At 43.5% G+C, this 22,488-nt stretch overlaps 1 protein-coding gene across 2 annotated transcripts in view; it reads right to left on the bottom strand.

The window, feature by feature from the left end:
* The window catches only part of LOC137304136 (rho GTPase-activating protein 22-like), a 295,940-nt gene that overhangs the window by 191,070 nt on the left and 82,382 nt on the right, over positions 1-22,488 (bottom strand). For both annotated transcript variants that reach the window (XR_010958519.1, XM_067972623.1), the window contains exon 3: positions 21,477-21,564. Coding sequence is in view for 1 of the 2 variants with exons in the window: in XM_067972623.1 (XP_067828724.1) it covers positions 21,477-21,564 (88 nt within the window). In the remaining variant the exon portion in view is untranslated. The remainder of the gene's footprint in view (positions 1-21,476; positions 21,565-22,488) is intronic.

The following is a 22,488-nucleotide window of genomic DNA, read 5'->3' as shown; positions in this document are numbered from 1 at the left end:
CCGGGGTGAGGGGGGAGGCACGGGGGGAGCCTTAACAAATATTTGATTAGGAGAATTTTTTCTATGCAACGAGTTGTTATGATCTGGAATGCACTGCCTGAAAGGGCGATGGAAGCAGATTCAATAGTAACTTTCAAAAGGGAATTGGATAAACACTGGAAGGGAAAAAATTTGCAGGGCTATGGGGAAAGGGCAGGGGAATGGAACTAATTGGATAGCACTTTCAAAGAGCCAGCACAGGCAAAACGAGCCAAATGGCCTCCTTCTGTGCTGCATCATTCAATGATTTTATGATTCTGTTAGCTTCTATTGGTTTGTATACCAATCGAGTAAGGACAAATCTATTGGTACATTAACCTACACCGTGTGCACACAAGACAACAACTGAAATTGTAACCCTGCCCATCACATACCCTCCTCAAACAGTGTAAGTTTGGTATTGAAGCTTCACTGGTGTACAAGGATTAAACCTTTTAAATTAATTAAACATTATGCTAGTAATAAGACTGCAGTAAATTTCAGTCTAATGGGGAGGTTATGCATTTATACCATTATCTGTCGACTGCTTAGCTTTGCACCTTCTTGTTGTATTCTGTACAAAGAAAGGCCCTGACACCTACTGGACAGTTACTGTGCTACAGAGAATGGGGAAATGCTCAGCTCCTAACACACGCAAACGTTAGAACGGAAGAAAAGTCACCTGATAAAAGTCCATTCGGCCCATTAAAGCTCATCTCACTCACCCAGCCCTGCATCCAATTGCATTTTGAATGTTCCTATCATCTTTCACCCTACTATCATGACAGGCAGATTATTTCAAACAGTCATATCCTTTGAGTAACGATGTTTTTTATTCCCACTGTCAGTTTTTAATGTACTTTTCATCACCTGAAACCCATCTCCTCTGAACCTAATGGCCCGATTTACTGTGAAGTAACATTCTGGGCTTAGCTTATCCATGCCATTTAATATTTTATGTACTTCTTAACCTTCTATCTAGATTGTACAGTTTAAGCTTTTCCATTCTTTCCTCATTCGCTCATCTGCTTTATACTTGGGATTATTCTTGTTTCTGTTCTCCATCCTCTCTAAGGCACGTATATCATTGACCAGAAACTCAACTGGACCAGCCACATAAATGCTGTGGCTACTAAAGGAGGTCAGAGGCTGGGTATTCTGCGGCGAGTGACTCACCTTCTGACTCGCCAATTCCTCTCCACCGCCTACAAGGCACAAGTCAGGAGTGTGATGGAATACTCTCCACTTGCCTGGATGAGTGCAGCTCCAACAACACTCAAGAAGCTTGACACCATCTAGAACAAAGTAGCCCGCTTGATGGGCAGCCCATCCACCACCCTAAACATCCACTCCCTCCACCACCGGTGCATCATGGCTGCAGTGTGTACTATCTACAGGATGCACTGCAGCAGCTCATCGAGGCTTCTTCGACAACACCTCTCAAACTTGCGAACTCTACCACCTAGAAGGACAAGGGCAGCAGGTGTCATCACCTCCAGGTTCCTCTCCAAGTCACACACCATCCCGACTTGGAAATATATCGCCTTTCCTTCAGTGTTGCTGGGTCAAAATCCAGGAACCATCTACCTAACAACATTGTGGGAGCACCTTCACCACATGGACTGCAGCGGTTCAAGAAGAAGGCCCACCACCACCTTCTCAAGGGCAACTAGGGATGGGCAATAAATGCCGGCCTCACCAGCAACGTCCACATCCCGAGAATGAATTTTTAAGACGTTAACTTCATCTTCTGTCCCTACTAGTCTCCCTATTTTATTATTGCCTACAACTTTATGGGGCTTACACTGACCCATGTAATACCCCAGTCACCCCAATTTGACACTACACCTCCCATTAGGACTTTCTGCTTCCTATTTTTTAATCAGCTTCTTATCCAGTTCCGTGTTCTACTCTGGACTCCAATGGTTTTTAATTTTATCAGAAGTCTTTCATTTGAAACTATTTTACCCGGATAGTACAATAAAATTACAGTGAACAGTGTCAGGAGCTTTACTTGAGGGAATTTTACCCAAATCATCGAGGTTGTCCTTTTTTTGCGATTAATGCCACAAGCTCATAGTCATTCAAAGGCACCTGGAATAATACCTGGGCTTAAGATAACATCCTCAGTGTATGCTGAATAGTGTCTTGTCCCCTTAATGCTTCAGCAGAGTGGGAGCATCAGCAATATGCTTCAGGTGAGTTCCGTGGCTGCACATTATGTTGGGTTTAAACAGGGATGAGTAAAGATACAAATTGGTAATGTGATAACATTGTGTCACTCATTAAAGGGTCTGAACCTGTCTGAAGACTCCCTAAGGAGAAGATAGTGCCCCATCAAGATACAATGATGGTTCAGCTGATACATACTGTTCAAGTTAAAAGTGATGTGAGATGTACTTGCGAGGCAAGTCTATACAATAGTTAATCTTTTAAGTATATAATTTGTCATTTCTATGTCAATCCCTTCCCTCCCCCACAACATAATGGTCCAGATTTTGCTGAAAAATTAACAGTGTCTGAATGATGCACGCCGTTATTAATGTGCAAATCGGCCAGCAACATGAGGCGAGGAAGAGATACCCTGTGAATTGTAAATCGCCTCTAATTGCTGGCCGATTTGCGTCATTCCACCATTAGCTTCGTGTAGACGGCATCTCGCCATTAACCTCCCCGTGATTTTCATGAAGTTGCTGCATTTGCACGTTAATTGCCCATTAAACTCGCCACAGAAAGTTAAATCTAGTAATTATCAGCATAAGTACCCTTTTAATGACGTAATAATTGTTAATGATCACCGATCAACCGCTCTTGCCCAGAAAGTGAACAATTATAAATGTGGAGTCTCATTCCTTCAGGTTGTGAATGGTTGTTGGAGATTTTAAAAATGTCAAATTTTTAAAAATGTTTTTCTTACTTTTCCTTTCTGTCTTTTTTTTCTCTCTCTCTCAATCCAATCTTTCTTTCCCTCTCTTTATTTCTCTTTCTGTTCCTGATTTGACATTAAATTGACCCTCTCTAATTCACCCTCCTTCTCAGTCCTTCCAGTTTATTTCTCTATCCTTTAATCTCAATGATTAAGGAGATACACTGTTTGTCCCGTTGTTCACCAAGGTCCCAGATATCCTGTTGTCCTCGCTGCACCATTATCAGCTCGCACTTCCACCAACTTCGTGGGCAAAAAAATTTAAAACCGAAACGTGCAGGAACAAGTCTATTTAACGGGGCATGTCAAAAAATGTCCCTCTCTGGCAAAATCTGGCCTATTTTCTCCCCTTCTCTATCGCCCTATTAGATATTCATTGGTCACAGAGGTCAGTCGGGTAGCTGCCCTGCTCCTAAAATTAAGCTGATGTTCCATTCTAACTGAATGTTGGGAGCAGCGCAGGAGCAACGGAGGGCGACTTCTCCCCCCTGCAATTTGATTTTCAGGTAAGGAATAAACCCACAATCCTTTGGTTCTGAGTCAAGAGCTCAGCCACGTGGCAGAAGAAAATGTTCACAATAAGTCAGTTTTTCAGCTGCATACCTGGGAGTTATGACTAAGCTGGCATTGGGGAATTTTGCCTGGCAGCAGTGTGTATTTGAAAACTGCGTATCAGACTTGGAAATGATCCCATCTAACTCATGCTCCTTTTGTAGTTTTTATTTAAAGGATTCGGGGCTGAAATTCTGTTCTTAATCTTTTTAAATTATCCAGTTGACAGAATAAAAACAAAGTAAAACATGGAAGAATCAAACTCCTTTCCTACTCTAACATACAGAAAGATTTTTGCTCTGATTCTACATTTCGATCCGTACCTTCAACCCCGTCTGGTTCACGTGTATGCTGCTGATTTAGTTCTGGAATTGCCTCCCAAAACCTTTCCGCCTCTTCTCCTTTAAGTTGCTCCTTAAAATCTACCTCTTTGACCTGTCCTGACATCTCTTTATGTGGCTCGGTGTCAAATTTTATCTGATAACGCTCCTGTGAAGTGCATTGGGACGTTTTACTACGTTAAAGGCGCAATATAAATGCAAGTTGTTGCTGGTGTCTTCTGCAAGCAGACTGCGTGATCTAGAACTGCAGGACACAGCGTTACATACAGGGGTATATCGGAGTGTTCCTTTCAATTTGTACAAAGTATCGTAAGTGCCCAGTGTATAAAGAAAAATCCACTTTGAGTAATGCTCACTTGAGACTGAGTAACCGGTGTGCGGTCACCAGGTAAAGTGTAGTTACTGTTTTTTTTCATTCGTTCATGGGATGTGGGCGTCGCTGGCGAGGCCGGCATTTATTGCCCATCCCTAATTGCCCTTGAGAAGGTGGTGGTGAGCCGCCTTCTTGAACCGCTGCAGTCCGTGTGGTGAAGGTTCTCCCACAGTGCTGTTAGGAAGGGAGTTCCAGGATTTTGACCCAGCGACGATGAAGGAACAGCGATATATTTCCAAGTCGGGATGGTGTGTGACTTGGAGGGGAACGTGCAGGTGGTGTTGGTCCCATGCGCCTGCTGCCCTTGTCCTTCTAGGTGGTAGAGGTCGCGGGTTTGGGAGGTGCTGTCGAAGAAGCCTTGGCGAGTTGCTGCAGTGCATCCTGTGGATGGTACACACTGCAGCCACTGTGCGCCGGTGGTGAAGGGAGTGAATGTTTAGGGTGGTGGATGGGGTGTCGATCAAGTGGGCTGCTTTGTCCTGGATGGTGTCGAGCTTCTTGAGTGTTGTTGGAGCTGCACTCATCCAGGCAAGTGGAGAGTATTCCATCACACTCCTGACTTGTGCCTTGTAGATGGTGAAAAGGCTTTGGGGAGTCAGGACGTGAGTCACTCGCCGCAGAATACCCAGCCTCTGACCTGTTCTTGTAGCCACAGTATTTATATGGCTGGTCCAGTTAAGTTTCTGGTCAATGGTGACCCCCAGGATGTTGATGGTGGGGGATTCGGCGTTGATAATGCCGTTGAATGTCATGGGGAGTTGGTTAGACTCTCTCTTGTTGGAGATGGTCATTGCCTGGCACTTGTCTGGCGTGAAAGTTGCTTGCTACTTATCAGCCCAAGCCTGGATGTTGTCCAGGTCTTGCTGCATGTGGGCTCGGACTGCTTCATTATTTGAGGGGTTGCGAATGGAACTGAACACTGTGCAATCATCAGCGAACATCCCCATTTCTGACCTTATGATTGAGGGAAGGTCATTGATGAAGCAGCTGAAGATGGTTGGGCCAAGGACACTGCCCTGAGGAACTCCTGCAGCAATGTTCTGGGGCTGAGATGATTGGCCTCCAACAACCACTACCATCTTCCTTTGTGCCAGGTATGACTCCAGCCACTGGAGAGTTTTCCCCCTGATTCCCATTGACTTCAATTTTACTAGGGCTCCTTGGTGCCACACTCGGTCAAATGCTGTCTTGATGTCAAGGGCAGTAACTCTCACGTCACCTCTGGAATTCAGCTCTTTTGTCCATGTTTGGACCAAGGCTGTAATGAGGTCTGGAGCTGAGTGGTCCTGGCAGAACCCAAACTGAGCATCAGTGAGCAGGTTATTGGTGAGTAAGTGCCACTTGATAGCACTGTCGACGACACCTTCCATCACTTTGCTGATGATTGAGAGTAGACTGATGGGGCGGTAATTGGCCGGATTGGATTTGTCCTGCTTTTTGTGGACAGGACATACCTGGGCAATTTTCCACATTGTCGGGTAGATGCCGGTGTTGTAGCTGTACTGGAACAGCTTGGCTAGAGGCGCAGCTAGTTCTGGAGCACAAATCTTCAGCACTACAGCCGGGATGTTGTCGGGGCCCATAGCCTTTGCTGTATCCAGTGCACTCAACCGTTTCTTGATATCATGTGGAGTGAATCGAATTGGCTGAAGACTGGCTTCTGTGATGGTGGGGATAATGGGAGGAGGCCGAGATGGATCATCCACTCGGCACTTCTGGCTGAAGATGGTTGCAAACGCTTCAGCCTTGTCTTTTGCACTCATGTGTTGGACTCTGCCATCATTGAGGATGGGGATGTTTGCAGAGCCTCCTCCTCCCGTTAGTTGTTTAATTGTCCATCACCATTCACGACTGGATGTGGCAGGACTGCAGAGCTTGGATCTGATCCGTTGGTTGTGGAATCGCTTAGCTCTGTCTATAGCATGTTGCTTCCGCTGTTTAGCAGGCATGTAGTCCTGAGTTGTAGCTTCACCAGGTTGGCACCTCATTTTTAGGTACGCCTGGTGCTGCTCCTGGCTTGCTCTTCTACACTCCTCATTGTACCAGGGTTGATCCCCTGGCTTGTTGGTAATGGTAGAGTGAGGAATATGCCAGGCCATGAGGTTACAGATTGTGGTGGAATACAATTCTGCTGCTGCTGATGGCCCACAGCGCCTCATGAATGCCTAGTTTTGAGCTGGTAGATCTGTTCTGAATCTATCTCATTTAGCATGGTGATAGTGCCACACAACACGTTGGATGGTATCCTCAGTGCAAAGACGGGACTTTGTCTCCACAAGGACTGTGCGGTGGTCACTTTTACCAATACTGTCATGGAGATGCATTTGCGACAGGTAGATTGGTGAGGACGAGGTCAAGTAAGTTTTTCCCTCGTGTTGGTGCGCTCACCACCTGCCGCAGGCCCAGTCTGGCAGCTATATCCTTCAGGACTCGGCCAGCTCGGTCAGTAGTGGTGCTAACAAGCCACTCTTGGTGATGGACATTGAAGTCCCCCACCCAGAGTACATTCTGCTACCCTCAGACTTGCTACTATCCGTCTTTATGGGGAGTGGGACTAATTGGACAGCTCCTTCATAAAGCTGGCACAGGCACGATGGGGCGAATGGCCTCCTTATGTGCTGTAAGATTCTGTGATTCTATGAGGCTTTAAATAAATGTAAAATCCTCCCTCCTCTTCTCCCCCCGCCAACTTGTGCCAAAACACTCACGTATATATTAATCGGGAGGGGGGCAAGAGAGTAAGCATGTCTTGCGTTTATTCCAGCCCAGGGGTAAATATTTGCCCCCTGTGCAAAAGGGGATTGTAGAGCCCGTGACGTTTACTACATTATGTCAAAACCTAAGCAGGAAAGTCTTTAAACTGCAGCAACATTTTCTCTCAACCTGCTGTATGAAAGCCAATTACAGGGGAACAATCTGCAGTGATTAATAACCTTTCTCTCAGCCTATTTCTGGTAGTGTGTGATTTTTGTGCTTGCCACTTCTAAAAAGTTTGAAAATTCTGTTTCCTTTCTGACCTGATTTTAAATGTCGCCTGCACAAAAACAAACTGGACTCCTCAGTCGCAAAGGAATTGGCTGCGAAAAGTCTATTCGAATCTGCAAGCGTTCTCTCATCATTGATTTTGGCAACGGCAGTTCATTTATTTTAGAGACCTGAAGTAGACAGCTCCTTCAAAGTGTGCAGCAGGGCTGAGAGGTAGCACTCCCTCCTGCACTTTAAATCTCTCTTTGTTTTGATCTTGACAGGGTTTTAAGGCAAGCATAACTGATCATGAAGATTGTGTTACCATCTCCAATGACGTCTGTCTTTCACATGTCATAGTTCCTTCTGGCTTCCAACTGTTAGCGCGGAGCCAGTCTAACCATACCGTTGATGAGAGGCAGACCCTCCCCCACTTCCACCGATCAGCCTGATTAGCCCACCAGCACTGTCAGCGAAATTGAGCGAATATTTAGCCACTAGCTCAATGGCAAGAAGCCCAGTACTATAATTCTGTCGGGGAATATCAATACATAGATATCACCTGACTGCCAAAAGGAGACCCGTATATACCAGCAGGAACTAAGCCCCTCCCACCCTCCCATGATGCCTGTGTTTCACATGCGACTGGGCCTCCTGGATTCTAAGTGTCTAAGTGAAACACATGACTCCATCTTAGAAGGGATAAGATACCGACCCCATCTACTGCACCACCTGCATGCAAGTGTATACACAAAATATGGCTCCCTTTAGAGCTAGATACTTCCCATGCCCCTGCTCAGATTAGGCTTGCCACCTTCTGCCATGTCTAAAACCAGATAAGGGTAAGACAAAGATGGGGCAGGGAGTGGGATTGTGAGTCGAGTTCTGATGTTGGCTTTCCTGCTGACAAAAATTTACTAACTAACGCTTTCACATCAGGAGACACAGAAGGAATCAGAAAATTGATTTTTATCTGAAAAGCCAGACCTTTATTGTCTGTTTGCAGTTTAGGCATTTCCAGAGAGCCAACTTTAAATTCTGATCGCAACCGTGGCCAGGAAATGCTCTCCAGCAAACCTCTGAAGGACATCCTTTGGGTCTGGAGAGAGCGTTAGACTGAATTGACATTTGACCCAACAGAAGATGGTAAGAATTGATCTACAGGGGGGATGGAAAATCTAGTACAGTATGCTACGTGGATAGAAGCCCTCAACCAACCAACTCACTGGAAGGAAGTTGCCTCCTCCTACAGTGTCAGGTATGGACAATACTCATGCCTAATTCCTGAAAGGTGGTTTAGATGGTAAGGGGGAAGAACAGCAATGGTCTTGGAGATCAGCGCTAGGAACTGCCAACTTGTGTCTCTGAAGCTGAGGAGTTTGAGGCATATATTCTCATCATTCCAAGCACAGATGCAATTTCTATCCATAAGGAGGTGAAATCCTAATGAAACTGAAAAATTATGAAGAATCTTGCTGATACCAGTGGCTTTTAAAGTGTTTTTTTCAGTTGTCAGGAACAGACTGAGTTTCTCTTTGGTGAGGAATGCACAGGCAGATTGTGACTTTATATGAGATCGCATAAGATTTCAAAAATATCTTCATAAGATTTTTGGCATAGTGCCTCGTGCAGCCCTAATGAAGAAATTGAAAGCTGTGGAGTATATGGACAATCTTGAATTTTATCTGGGGTGTGTTCTCCATTACCAAGATTTGTGTAGGAGTAGATGGGTTATTCACTGAGCACATCCCTCTCGAAGGAAGAATTCAAGAAGGATTTTCCAATGCTAACCATCCTATTTAATGTCTTTGATGTCCTATTCAATATGTTGAATGACATCGTAAGGCACAATATAAGAGTGTCTGTTGTGGACATTTCTGAAAGATTTGAAGCACTCCTATTTGAAGATGATATTGTGCTCTTGGTAGATTCACCTAGGGACCTTGTTCACTATACTCACCATCATGAACAATGGACCACCCAGTGAGATATGGTAATGGATATGGCCAAGTGAAATTTCACGGGTATGCAAAGATCAAGAAGGGATCTCAAAGATATTGTTTAGAAGATATATGGGTGCGTCTGTCCAAATTGTTGATTAATATCAACACGTGGGGGATCCTGGTGCAAACCAATTTTAGCCTAGACAAAGTGCTTCGGGACTGCACTGAGAGAATGTAAGGGCACTTTCTCCTCTTTCTTTAAAAGCAGCAAAGCCCCAGTGTTGGTTAAATTTGTGGCATATTAGACATGTGCCTTAATGATAGTTCTTCATGTTCTGAATTCCAAGGAATGCAACGGAAGGGCATCCTTCAGTAATACCTGTGCAGTGCAGAACAAGGTTGGTTCTACTGACAAGCTGGGTGGTATATCTTCAACCCACTAAATTGACTGTGCAATTGTTTTTTGGAGGGAAGAAGAAGTTGGAGGATATTTGTTTTCAATATCCTGCTGTGAGCTACCGCACTTAACTCAAGACTACGCCACTATGGTCCCTTCACCCTACAGATGCTTCATCATTGGCCCCCAAGAACATTGAACTGGCATGGCATTCTTCTCCCAGTAAGGAGAAAAATAGGTTGGGAGGCAAATGAAGTCAGACAACATGTCGATAAAATTATTAAATCAACGCTGAGCCATATATAATTACATTGCCATATTATTCCCTCCTCCCCCGAACAGTCCCAGAACCTATACTCAGTCAAGGCTTCCACAACATGCATCCTTAATTAATACCACGATAGAGGAAACTTCAATGTCATGGAAATAACCTCAGAGGAAAGGAACTACCGTGCTCAGTGCTTTGGAAACTAGGAACCGAATCTCCTTTGATGTCTGCAGTAACAAAAAAAAGAAATGGAATAATGTCTTGAATCATTGATTGTTAGGACAATGTGTGACAGATGGAAGAAGCAAGTAGACAGTCTCAGGATAAAGCACAAGCTACTTGGAGACAGACGCTGAAAGGGGCTTTTCAGAGCAACTTGTATCGATGGCTTTAAATGCATGCATATAATTCATCCGTGAGCGTATCCAACCTCCAATGCTTCCTGTTGACATGTAATATGATAAAACATTTAATAAGTATCTAAAGAAATTCCAAAGAAAGGACACTACCAGCAGGTATCGATTTTTGAACCCAGTATCCCCCTGGGATGCCCTTAAAGTCTATGTTAGTATTTCCATCGTAGCTGCCAGCAATCTTTGGTCATCTTCTTACACAAGCACTTTAGGGCATTGTCAGTTTGAGTGTTAGTTACATACTGATATGGATTGAAATTTACACAGCTCAGTGGAAAGCTCTACAAACTATGGGGAAAAAGATGAGAGCATGTTACAGAGTTTCAGGGTTGGCCTTTGAAGGCTACAGTTACATTTCTGAACCAGAGCAAGAGGTGAATAAAATCACGTGTTGTTGAAGGGACTAAATACGCCATGTAACCTGAGGTGACTTTGTCAGACTTTTTACCAATAACCATGTTTTAGAATCTTCCTCCTTCTCTGAAGAGCAGCCATGTCTACCTCTACCTTGAACTGGGAACCAGTTTGCATTGGTTATGTTGGCAGCTTAAATAGATGCTACATCCTTTTGGACTGCACTAAAAATCAGTCATACCACTAGGCATCACTAGAAAAAAAATAGTTAACAGACTGGTCTTCAATGCATTACACTGAACCCGGATTGTATATAACAGATAGTAAAACCCATTCAAGGTGTCAGCTGTGGCTCAGTGGTACCACTCTTGCCACTGAGTCAGAAGGCTGTGAGTTCAAGCCCCACTCCAGAGACTCATAGCACAAAATCCAGGCTAACACTTCAATGCAGAACTGAGGGAATGCTGCATTGTCAGCAGTTGCTGTCTTTCAGATGAGACTTTAATCTGAGGCCCTGTCTGCCCTCTCAGGTAGGACATAAAAGATCCCATGACACTATTTTGAAGAAAAGCAAGAGAGTTCTCCCCAGTGTCCTGGCCAATATTTATCCCTCCACCAATATCACTGAAACAGATTACCTGGTCATTATCTCATTGCTGTTTGTGGGAGCTTGCTGTGTGCAAATTGGCTGTCACTTTTCCTACATTATAACAATGACTACATTTCAAAAGTACTTCATTGGTTGTAAAGTGCTTTGAGACATTGTGAAAAAACACTATATAAATTCAAGTCTTTCTTTTCTTTATTATTTACTATTGAAGGAGAGAGTATTAAAGACAAAAAAGATTTTGAGCTACTTTCCCTCCCCTTCCCACATTGATGTTAATCCCTCCATAATGAAAGGGAAGAAAATGGGAGCAAATTGTGGCTTTTTACTGAGATCCATGAATCATTGTGACAAGTATTGGGTTTTACAAGCTAAATGTCTTCAGTGTCCTTGTTAAATTGCATTAATTCCATGATCCGTAGTTTTAATGCAAGACAAGAAATCTTTTCCACCAGTGTGCCCCTCCCAGCTCAACAGTATTGCATGTTCTTTTTTCAGTACACAATTACACAGAGGAAGTTTGGTTGTAATGTGGGGCTGAGAATGTTGCCACCTTTGAAGCTGCTGTAATTATGGCGCAATGCATTCATCATCATTAAACAGCAACAGATTGCATTTCCAAAGCACCTTAGTGTAGTGAAACATATCAATTTGCCTCACAAAAGGGGAGGGAGAAAGGACACTGAGCAGGAGTCCAAACACACGTTAAAGAGAGAGATATTGAGGAGATGTTTGGAGTTGGGAGGAGATGATGGTCGATGGCTCTGATGGTGGAGCGGAGGGAAGGAGGGTGCACATTAGGCCAGAGAAGAGCAGGCTATGCAAACTGGTAGGTAGGGTTGGAGAAGGTCATGCATGTAGAGTGGGGCAAGACCATGAAAGGATTGTAAGTGAGGATGAAGATTTTGAAGCCAGTGTATTGGTGACGAAGGCCACTTGAGGTCGATGATGATGGGTAAGCCAGACTTAGCATGGAGTAAAATGCAGATGGCAGGCATTTGGATGCTTTGTAGATTGTGTCTGGTGGAAGTCGGAAGGCTATCGAGGATAGCATTGAAGAAGTCAAGCCTGGAAGTGACAAAGATCTGGATAAGAGCTTTAGGGGCAGTGCTGGTGTGACCGGGACAGAGGCAGTCAATATTACACATGTGAAATTAGGCAAGTTTGATGATTTAGATAGAATATAAATTTCAAAGTTAGAACTACTCACAAGACTGGTGAGTCTGTTCAATTCTTTGTTGAGACAACATTCAATCTTGTGGATTTGGGGAGTCCTGTCCATTGGTGCTCCTTTTGGTTGAGTTTGAAGTCTTTAACAAAAATGTCAGCACACCACACTAGGCAGGAAAAGCCCCTTTAAATTTTCCATAGCTTGTGAAGCACAGTTCCCTGTGGCACTGTTAATCTCCCAGCCAATGAAGAAGTGCATCAGAAATAAGTTGGTGCAGTTTGCAATATTAAGCATCGATCCTGCGCTGATAGTTGTCTGAATAAAATATCAAGGTGCCTAAATCATGCTTGTATTGATGCAAATAATAATTAGCTCTTTATTCATCAGTTTGCTTGGGATGGAAAAAATACTTCAAGTATTAAACATTCTGAAAGTAAAGATCATAATGTGAAACCCCTTCCCCTCAGATGCCTGTCTTATTTTAATGATCATTTCATTAAGAACATTAAGCCCTTCAAATCTGCTATCACAGACCATGTGCAATCTATCTTATCTTGGACTCTCTTCCATCCCCCCCTACCCCTTAATGTCCTGAGGGAAAGTTCTCTCTTAAAAAAAAACTTGCTATCATCTACATAACATTGCTGTACCTCAACCAGTGGAAACAGTCTTTCAACATTTGCTCTGTCAAAACCTTTCATAATCTTGCAAACTCTATTAGATCCCCCCCTTAACGTTCTCTGTTCCAGTGAAAAAAGTTCTAATTTTAGGACCGTATCTTCTTAACTTGTTCTTCAGCTTCAGTCTCAGTGCTACTGCCTCTCATTCAGTTGCTAGGCTCAGGGTTATTGCAAATGCATACAGACAGATACAGGCCCTGCACATTTGTCATTCTCTTCCCTCCAGGACATTGAGCTGAACTTTTATTCATATGAATCCTCTCCTCAAAGCTGCAATACCTCATGGATGTCACAAAGTAATGTGTTGCCAACAAGTACACAGAAGTTGGGCACTCAAAATTCTTCCCCGTGCACTAAACTATTTCCATCTTGGGCCACTGACGTACTGTGCTAAAGAGTGAAAGGCATGGGTTCATCCCTTGTCGAGGATTTCAGATCTCAGGTATACTGTCGGAGGATGGGACACAACAGAGAAAAGGAAGAGGGAGTGGGAAGATGGCTGACCTGTTGTCACCTTTGGCAGCCAGTTACACATCAGCTTTGTGTGGAGGACCAGGAGTTGCTGGTATACCTGGGGCATTTGGTTCGGGAATGGTAAAGGAGGAGAGGAGAATAAACTTGAAAAATGGACAGGAAGAGGGGCAGTATTAAAAAAATATATTTTGCTATTCACCTGGTTCTGTAACATAAAGAGGTTATCAGTTTCATAATGTAAACAGGAAGCTCCTGATTCCACACCATTCACACTGCATGGGCGACAGCCAATAATACCACATGCAGTTGCCATGGATCACAACTTTCATTTCTGGCTGTGGCCCTTCCCCAATGGCTGGCAAAGGAAAACCACACTTATGGCCTGTACAGGCAGGCTGCAAGGCTCAGCCTACCTGAGCCCAGAGAAAAGGGCGGACTGGCCAGAGCAGCACTCATGTTTGCTACTGACGAGGCTACTGCTCCTGGTGGAACCCAGAAAGAGTCACCTCTGTTGTCTGTTTTTCTGTAAGCGTTGGTGATGCCTCATTTAGGGGCAGTGCCCTAACATAAAGGGAGCAATATCTCTTTAGAACCAATGGTGGTGGGAAAAAAAATGTGTTAACAGGTTAGGTTTTTCTAACTCTTACCCATACATCAACTCGTGCCTAGGTTGTCACATGAGAATCCCTTTGCGGAGAGGGTAGGGGGCGACTGAAGTGACAATCAGAGTAAGGGTAGCTTGAAATTGGGGCTTTGAGTCTCTCAGAAGATTCTAAATTCGTTCTGGAGTTGGAATGTGTTGAAATCCTTCAGATGGGCAGCTCTGCCTCTTCCAAGCATCTGATGCTTCTCTCAACCTCCAAACTCCCCTCTCCGGGTATATACAGCACAGTGGAATACAAACACAAGTGCTTATGGCTGAGTTCCAAAACATCATTCCTCAGACTGCACATTTGCTTCAAAGGGACAATTGTCATTTCAAGTTACAACCCTTGTGACATGTGTTTCAATCTGAGGGTTTCTTGCTTTCAAATAACATCCACCCGAGTTTAGCCTGAAACTTGACATAATTTTAAGATTAGAAACAGCATTTGGACAAGTTTAGATTTGATCTACATTGACAGGTGAATTCATCTCTCAAAGTGTCAGTAGTAACAATACCAGACAGTAATCCTTTCTAGACTAGTTGCTTGGGATGATATTGAGAAGTGTTTTGTACAGGAAATATTTACCTAACATCTAGCATAATGAATCTAACAGCCCTAGTTGTTGCTGAATCCAATCATTCTCAAACATCACTGAGCTGCTTTAAAGTACATTATGAAGAGAGGTTCTATTACTGTACTTGTAGAACAGGCCAATGTTCTATCTGATGTAATGCGAGAGACACACAGGGGCCAGAATCACCTATCCATTCCATTCCGAACACCATGACAGGAATCTGGAAGGGGTCCTGAGAGTCAAAAGTGACAGAATTCCATGATCAGAATATCTATAATTCCTTCAGCATCTGTCTCACACATCCGACGGGATACAAGAAAGAACTTGTTGCTTGAAAGGCAATTCATCGCTTGCCTCCAGCATCCGACCTCTTTCACTTAGTCCTTTGCAGCATTTCTTGTGTGTCTCTATTTCATCAATACTGTTTCAGGTACTGCAACCTCTAAAATTTCCTCTTTTTCTTCTAAATTCTAAATATGAAGTCCTAAATATTCATCCTCCTCTCTGCATCCACAATATGTTGAAATTAAGACTCATCATCCAGTCTCCTATTCTAATTCTTTCTATCCTACGGCCTTAAAACTTTGGAACTCTTTCCCTCCCTTAATCTTCACTCCGACCTAAAATCAATGGGCTTTTAAGCACTGGTTGGTGCTAATCACCACAGGCGCTTATGGGACTCACCCCTTCACTTAAATTTCTCAATTAAATTAAATTACACTGGACCACTGACTGTGGCCTGGGCATTCACTGGCTACTGATGTCTTCACAATTAATGAGGCAGGCAAGATATGAGGAGCAGAAACAGTCTTCCTGAGTATCAGGTGAAATGACTAACTGACATGTCAATCTGCTTGATTGGCACCCATCCATCACCCTAAACATTCACCACCAGCGCACCGTGGCTGCAATGTGTACCATCTACAGGATGCACTGCAGCAACTTGTCAAGGCTTCTTCGACAGCACCTCCCAAACCCGCGGCCTCTACCACTAGAAGGATAAGGGCAGCAGGCACATGGGAACAACACCACCTGCACGTTCCCCTCCAAGTCACACACCATCCCGACTTGGAAATATATCGCCGTTCCTTCATCGTCGCTGGGTCAAAATCCTGGAACTCCCTACCTAACAGCACTGTGGGAGAACCTTCACCACATGGACTGCAGCGGTTCAAGAAGGCGGCTCACCACCACCTTCTCAAGGGCAATTAGGGATGGGCAATAAATGCTGGCCTCGCCAGTGACGCCCACATCCCATGAACGAATAAAAAATAAAGTTGGCCAATCAAAGTGAGAAACATTGAATAATTGCACTGCAATCACGCAGGCCAAGTTGGACTTTCTCAATTCCTCCTGAAACATGTGCAGTACATGTTCATCGTTTAGAAAGAAGCTAACACAGCACTACCCCACTGTCCAACAACCACCCTGGGTGGAATGGACAGAGCCATTTTGGATTAATTGGCTTTATATTGGGATTTTCATATTGGATTTACATTGCTACAAACAAACATACGCAGAAGTCCTAGTATGGCAAGGTCATCAGTGCCTTTGGAAGATTTCACACACTGAATACGCATGAAATGGCACCCAGAGCTGTATCAGAAAATATTATGAACCACGTCTTTAGACCCTCAGGGCCTGGAGATTTTCCACTCCACAGGATGTTAATAGCTTCCTCTATTTCACAAAATGTCAGGTCTATATTAGGAGTTATAGTCCGCTTCCTCTAATGGTAAATTTAACGTCAAAAACCATGTTCAATGTGAATAGGGTCAGCATATTCAAAGAGATAGGACATGTGAAATTTAAAGGGAGGGAAGGTTTAGAAGCAGTACTTTATGTTGCAAGTACTCCTTCATTGCCTTAAGTAAAATAATCTAAATGTAAAAGTACTTTGTTACCATTTTAAAAGGATAAAATCATCGAAATTTATGGCACAGAGGGAGGCCATTCAGCCCATCGTTTCTGTGCCGGCCGAAAAAGAGCTATCCAGCCTAATCCCACTTTCCTTTGCATTTCCTTTCCCTGTCTCACTGTTTCAACACTGTGTGCAGGTGTTGAAACCATGGCCCCGATGTTTACGTGGAGGCGGAGAGGGTGCGGGGTAGCGTGGGGAAAACCCAGCAAGGCCGGGGGCGCGGAGTTCCTGCCGAATTTAACGGCAGGACCTCATGATAATTTGAACCTGCCCCTCCTGGTCCACAAGGACTGCTGTAAAAGGAACTTACCTTCTTGAGCCGGCAGCTCCCGCCTTCCTTTTGCTGCCGTGTTTCCTGAGCCCTGGGAAACCCGCGCGGCAACTGCTGAATTTAAATCAGGCTCCGAAATGCACGGTGGGTGCCTGATTTAAATATATTAATGAAGTGTCCCGCCTCTCCAAAGTGGGACTCTCGCACAGCACACTACCCGCCGCCGTAAAAAATGGTGGCAGGTGCGTACATGGCGGGTTGGGGAAGCGTTCCCCATTTTAAAATTTTTAACCCATCCCTCCCAGCCCACCGACCCCCCCCTCCCACACACACAAAATGGGGGGAGTTAATATCGAGGCTAATAAGCAAAAAAGGCTTTGATATTGCATGAAGATGGTGCCTAATGAGGAAGTAGAATTTTGTTTGGCGTAGTGACTTTTTGAATTGAAAGGAACTGACTGAGATGTTTGTAAAGATACACAGCTATAAAAGCACACAGACTGTGCATTACCCCTAGTCCCTCCTCATCTTCATTGACTTCTCTACCTCAATCGATACCATGCTGTCGTCCTCTAATAGCTCTTCACTGCATTCCACCTCCATGTCACTGCTCTCTCCTGGTTCTGCTCATTCCTGCTGCAATGCAGAAGTGACATTGCCTCCATCGGCTTCTCTTCCTCTGATCACGTGGTTGCCTCTCGTGTTTTTTTTAATTCATTCTTGGGATATGAACGTTGCTAGCAAGGCCGGCATTTATTGCCCATCCCGAGTTGCCCTTGAGAAGGTGGTGGTGAGCCACCTTCTTGAACCGTTGCAGTCTGTGTGGTGAAGGTGCTCCCACAATGCTGTTAGATAGGAAGTTCCAGGATTATGACCCAACGGCGATGAAGGAGCGGCCGATATATGTCCAAATTGGGATGGTATGTGACTTGGAGGGGAACTTGAAGGTGATAGTGTTCCCATGCACCATTCTGCCCTTGTCTTTATAGGTGGTGGAGGTGGCGGGTTTGGGAGGTGCTGCTGAAGAAGCCATGGTGAGTTGCTGCAGTGCATCCTGTGGATAGTACACACTGCAGCTACAAAGAACAGGGAGGGAAAATCTCCCCCATGGTCCACAGATAACCGTAAGAATGCTAAATGGCCTCTCGTTGTGGTTTCATTGGTAGATACAGTACATTAGACCACAGAGCAGAAACGGAATTCTGACTTGTATTGAGTGAATCTTGAAATGAGTTAAGTGTGAGTCAGTGCTTTGTAAATGCTTGATTGGTCATTTCAATTCCCAGTGCAGTTTAGCCTAATCAGGGTCAGGAAAAGACCAAACTCAACAAAGTGTGTCCAGTCAGATAGTCAGTGAGTGAAAGCAGCTAGATCTGTACAATAGCACTCGCTGCAAAATCAGCATCATATCCTTCTCACTTCAGAAAAGGGCACACCTTTTAAAAGATCTGTCACTGAATTGTATTATAAGAATCTGAACTAAAGTGATTCCACGAATCTAGCATAACTTAATTGGTTTGCCTGGATCCCTCTTCTGTAGTGGTTCGGGTTTTTGTGCTGACAGCACACTCTAGTAATAGCAACAGCAGCAATCAAATAAACAAACGGCAGTAGTTGCCATCCAGCAACATCAGGAACAGTAACATTGACAGTTTAATAACTTCAATTGGTACACCAGTTAGGCGGAGTTAATGCTTTTGGAAGCTATCACTTTAGGTGATTGGCTGAGGCTGTCTGAGACTGCCTGTCATAGAATCTATTCTACTCCACACGGCAATAGTCAGTGATGTTTGTTCTTCACGGCATAACCAGAATTCACCAAAGTGGTGTCTTCAATTCTGTTACGGTATGTAACAGTACAGGGTTTAAAAACAAGTTTCATTCTCTTGCCTCTGCTAAATCCAATAGCATCTTGCAACTGCGGTTTGGTTCATATCAGGCAGTTTGCTTGAAGGAAGGGGGCTAAATCACTCAATTCAAATACAAACATGCTGTGTGATTTGTTCACATATGCATCTGGCAGCTTTCGAATTTAACAGACAGTTATTGAAATTCTCCTTGCAACTACTACTATTTTCGAGCGACTTATCTGCCTGCCTCTTTCAAATTGAAGAGTTTTTGAAGAGAAGTGTGGCTCGAATCTCTGAAAAGAATGATAAGCCAGACAACTTCTGTAGTTGGTTAGGAAGGAATATATGGTAATTAAACAATTACGTAAAAAAGTAGCTACAGTCATAGTTTAGTACTGAAGTTGTCATTTATTTTCTACTGTATGAGAAACCAGCATACCGTATGAACTACTGTAAATATTTGTTATGCTCCTGTCTTTATTCACTTGTTCTATTACTGTTTGATAAATTTGTTTGGAGTCAAAGCCCAAAACAAGGTCCTGTATGGTGTTACTCTGCCACTTTCAAGGATGGAGAGGATCATGCGAAGGCACCAGATAGAAATAGTAGTTGAAGGAATCTAAAAAAGCGTTCTCTGTTCAATATTTCAGATGTGCTACAATTCTTACCTAGCCATCAGCGCAAGTGATATCACTCTCAAGGATGTAAGGAGGCTAGGGGTCACCTACAAGAACAGTTTGACACACGCAAGCCAAAATTATCCAGAATAAAAAAGGTAAACAAACTCATAAAACTCATAAGGGGTTGCAGCAGTACTAGTCAAAGTCGGTTAGGAACATAGGAACAGGAGTAGGCCATTCAGCCCCTCGTGCCTGCTCCGCCATTTGATAAGATCGTGGCTGATCTGTGATCTAACTCCATATATCTGCCTTTGGCCCATATCCCTTAATACCTTTGGTTGCCAAAAAGCTATCCATCTCACATTTAAATTTAGCAATTGAGCTAGTCTCAATTGCCATTTGCGGAAGAGAGTTCCAAACTTCTACCACCCTTTGTGTGTAGAAATGTTTTCTAATCTCACTCCTGAAAGGTCTGGCTCTAATTTTTAGACTGTGCCCCCTACTCCTAGAATCCCCAACCAGCGGAAATAGTTTCTCTCTATCCACCCTATCCGTTCCCCTTAATATCTTATAAACTTCGATCAGATCACCCCTTAACCTTCGAAACTCCAGACAATACAACCCCAATTTGTGTAATCTCTCCTCGTAACTTAACCCTTGAAGTCTTAATTGGTTAGATGCCTCATTGTTGTGAAGCACTTCATTTAGCAACCAGCCTGACCCATCAGAGCTTAGAGAATGAGGTGAGTGAGAGTCTCCATTTGAAGACTTGGTTTACACTTGTACTCTCAGGCTGAGAATGCATCACTCTCCCTGCTAGAACTTTGAGCCATCGTTTACTTGTTTGACTTGTATGCACTTGTACATTAGATTGTACATTTAGACAGTTGCAACTCTTTCTGCTATTATTAAATGTTCGACATAGAAAAGCATACACAGCTCCATTGAAACTCAAACCACTTTGAGGTATTTCTACGTTTGAATGAATCTGTAATCTTTCCTTTCAATATGGATTTAACTTCACAGTGAAAACAATGAGCCTATTCACGAGGACATCATGCACTGTTGTGCAGTGAGCAGATGTACTGAGGTAAAATAAAGTCTGAAAAATCCTTTTGTTGGATTGTGACACAGCTGAGAGAACAAAGACTTGTGCTGAATGCAATCCAGTGGAGGCCTCTTAGCCGTCTGCACTCAGAGTGTCTGTAAACAGCCATCACCTGACATCCAAAAAGCCCAATTAATTTTTTGTTGTATTTGATGAATTGATTACATCACAACTTCAGCATTCCATGATTATGGAGCATAGCCTTGTTTTAATTCTTAAAATTAACCACTTTTGTGAGTCTTTTTTTTATTCACTTGCTACGGGCTTGGCTACAGCTCAGTCAACTGTTTGGGACTCCAAGGCAGCCATGTTGGGAAAAAAACGTGTTGGAGAACTTGGAATGTAGGATCAACACTGATTTGACCAAACCTTGTTTTTTATGTAGAAGAGTTTGCATAACATGAAATGGAGGAACATGGATTTCTCTCCAAGGCTCATAGCAGAGCAAATTCCCCCATCCGGTTGGAAAGAGGAAGCCGCTGAGGATGGAGAAACAGGCAGGTGAATTGCCTGGGATATTTTCATACTCCTCTTTGTAGCACGTTGCAGAGTTGGTTTGGAAGAAATTTAGGAACGGTTTTGCTCCCTGCTCTCCGACAAGGAACGGACGAGTAAGGGGAGAACAAAAAAGGAGGGAAAATCAATTGTGGCAGCAAGAAAGCTTGTAAATGTATTTACTTCACTCATTATTCAAAGTATATGTTCAATTAGTGAAAATGAATCAAATTGTCTATCATAGCTCACCCCACTGCATTATAAAAATGGTTAATGCTTTGCATGATGTAGTAACAATATTTCTTTACTCTAATACAGTGATATACAGGTACAGTATCACACTTAAGAGTTGGTTCTTAATCATAAGGTGTTCTGAATTTAACACTAGGTTCATGCCAGTAGCAGAGCATGCCAAAATGACAAGTGATTGAATCGGAGGACGTTTTGCCTAAACATCACTGCGGGAAGTAGCAGCAACTAAGAAACTAAAGCAGATTCAGGGTTCTTACCTGGGACAATCTCAAACAGATGTTTGCCAGGCTCCTCTGGGTTGGCTGTGAACTCATTCACTTGACTCCCTTGCAGTTGGATAGAACCCTGTGGACAAAGAAAGGCTGAGTACTTTGGTAGTAAGAAAACATTAAATACTGTGACTCTGAACTGAAAAAGAAAATCAGAAGGACTTCTTACATGCGTCCTACAAAAGATTATCATGTTAGAATCTTATCTAAGTAAATTAAAGCTGGACCTGCAAAGCACGTCAGGAGAGCGATAGGTTGATATTTTGGGCGGAGCTCGTCACTGTTGGCCCAGTGAGACACAGAGAAGTTCCTTTATAGGAGCAGCATTGAATGAATCATTTATTTAGTACCTAGGTGCTGTTATTTGCAAGAAAGTCCCTCAAGCTTGAGTAATAAGTGATGAAGAAGCATTCACTATCAATAGTTGGCTTTCATATTTTTGGAAATCTAAATTCATAATCAAACACAAGACACCTGCTTCTCGAATAAGCCTTGCTTGCTTAAATAACTCAATGGAAATGTAGTATGCTTGCATGCTCTTTCACAGATAAATAAGGCTGTTTTGTACGTTCCATTCCATGTTTTTGTGATCCAGCCCATGTTTTGTGGTAGATGCAGTCACCTAAGTGATTGATACCGGAATTGTGCAGAGAAGGGTTTGAGCTAGGAACATAAGGTGAAGGAATAAGCTGAAACAAACACCATGCACAATATGTTTAATTTATGTAAAACAAATGCCTTTACATGTCTCTTGGATGACCCTGTAGCATTTTTGGTCAAATATTTGACTCCCAAACCACATAGTCACAAATTCAAATGCCGAGTTAAGCTGATATCTGAGAGTCTGCACCTTGAGGAAAGGAAGGAGAAAAAGAAAAGACCCGTGCTTGTAATGGGCAGATGAATTGGAGTTTTGCTCATGCATTGTACTTGCACTGAGAATAGGTAGCGCTTCCTTGGGAAAATTTCAGCCAGTGTCACATCAGAAGAGCACTTGTCT

Source organism: Heptranchias perlo, chromosome 36 (genome assembly GCF_035084215.1).
Source record: "Heptranchias perlo isolate sHepPer1 chromosome 36, sHepPer1.hap1, whole genome shotgun sequence".
In the NCBI taxonomy this organism is placed as follows: domain Eukaryota; kingdom Metazoa; phylum Chordata; class Chondrichthyes; order Hexanchiformes; family Hexanchidae; genus Heptranchias; species Heptranchias perlo.
This window is presented reverse-complemented; position numbering and strand designations above follow the sequence as displayed.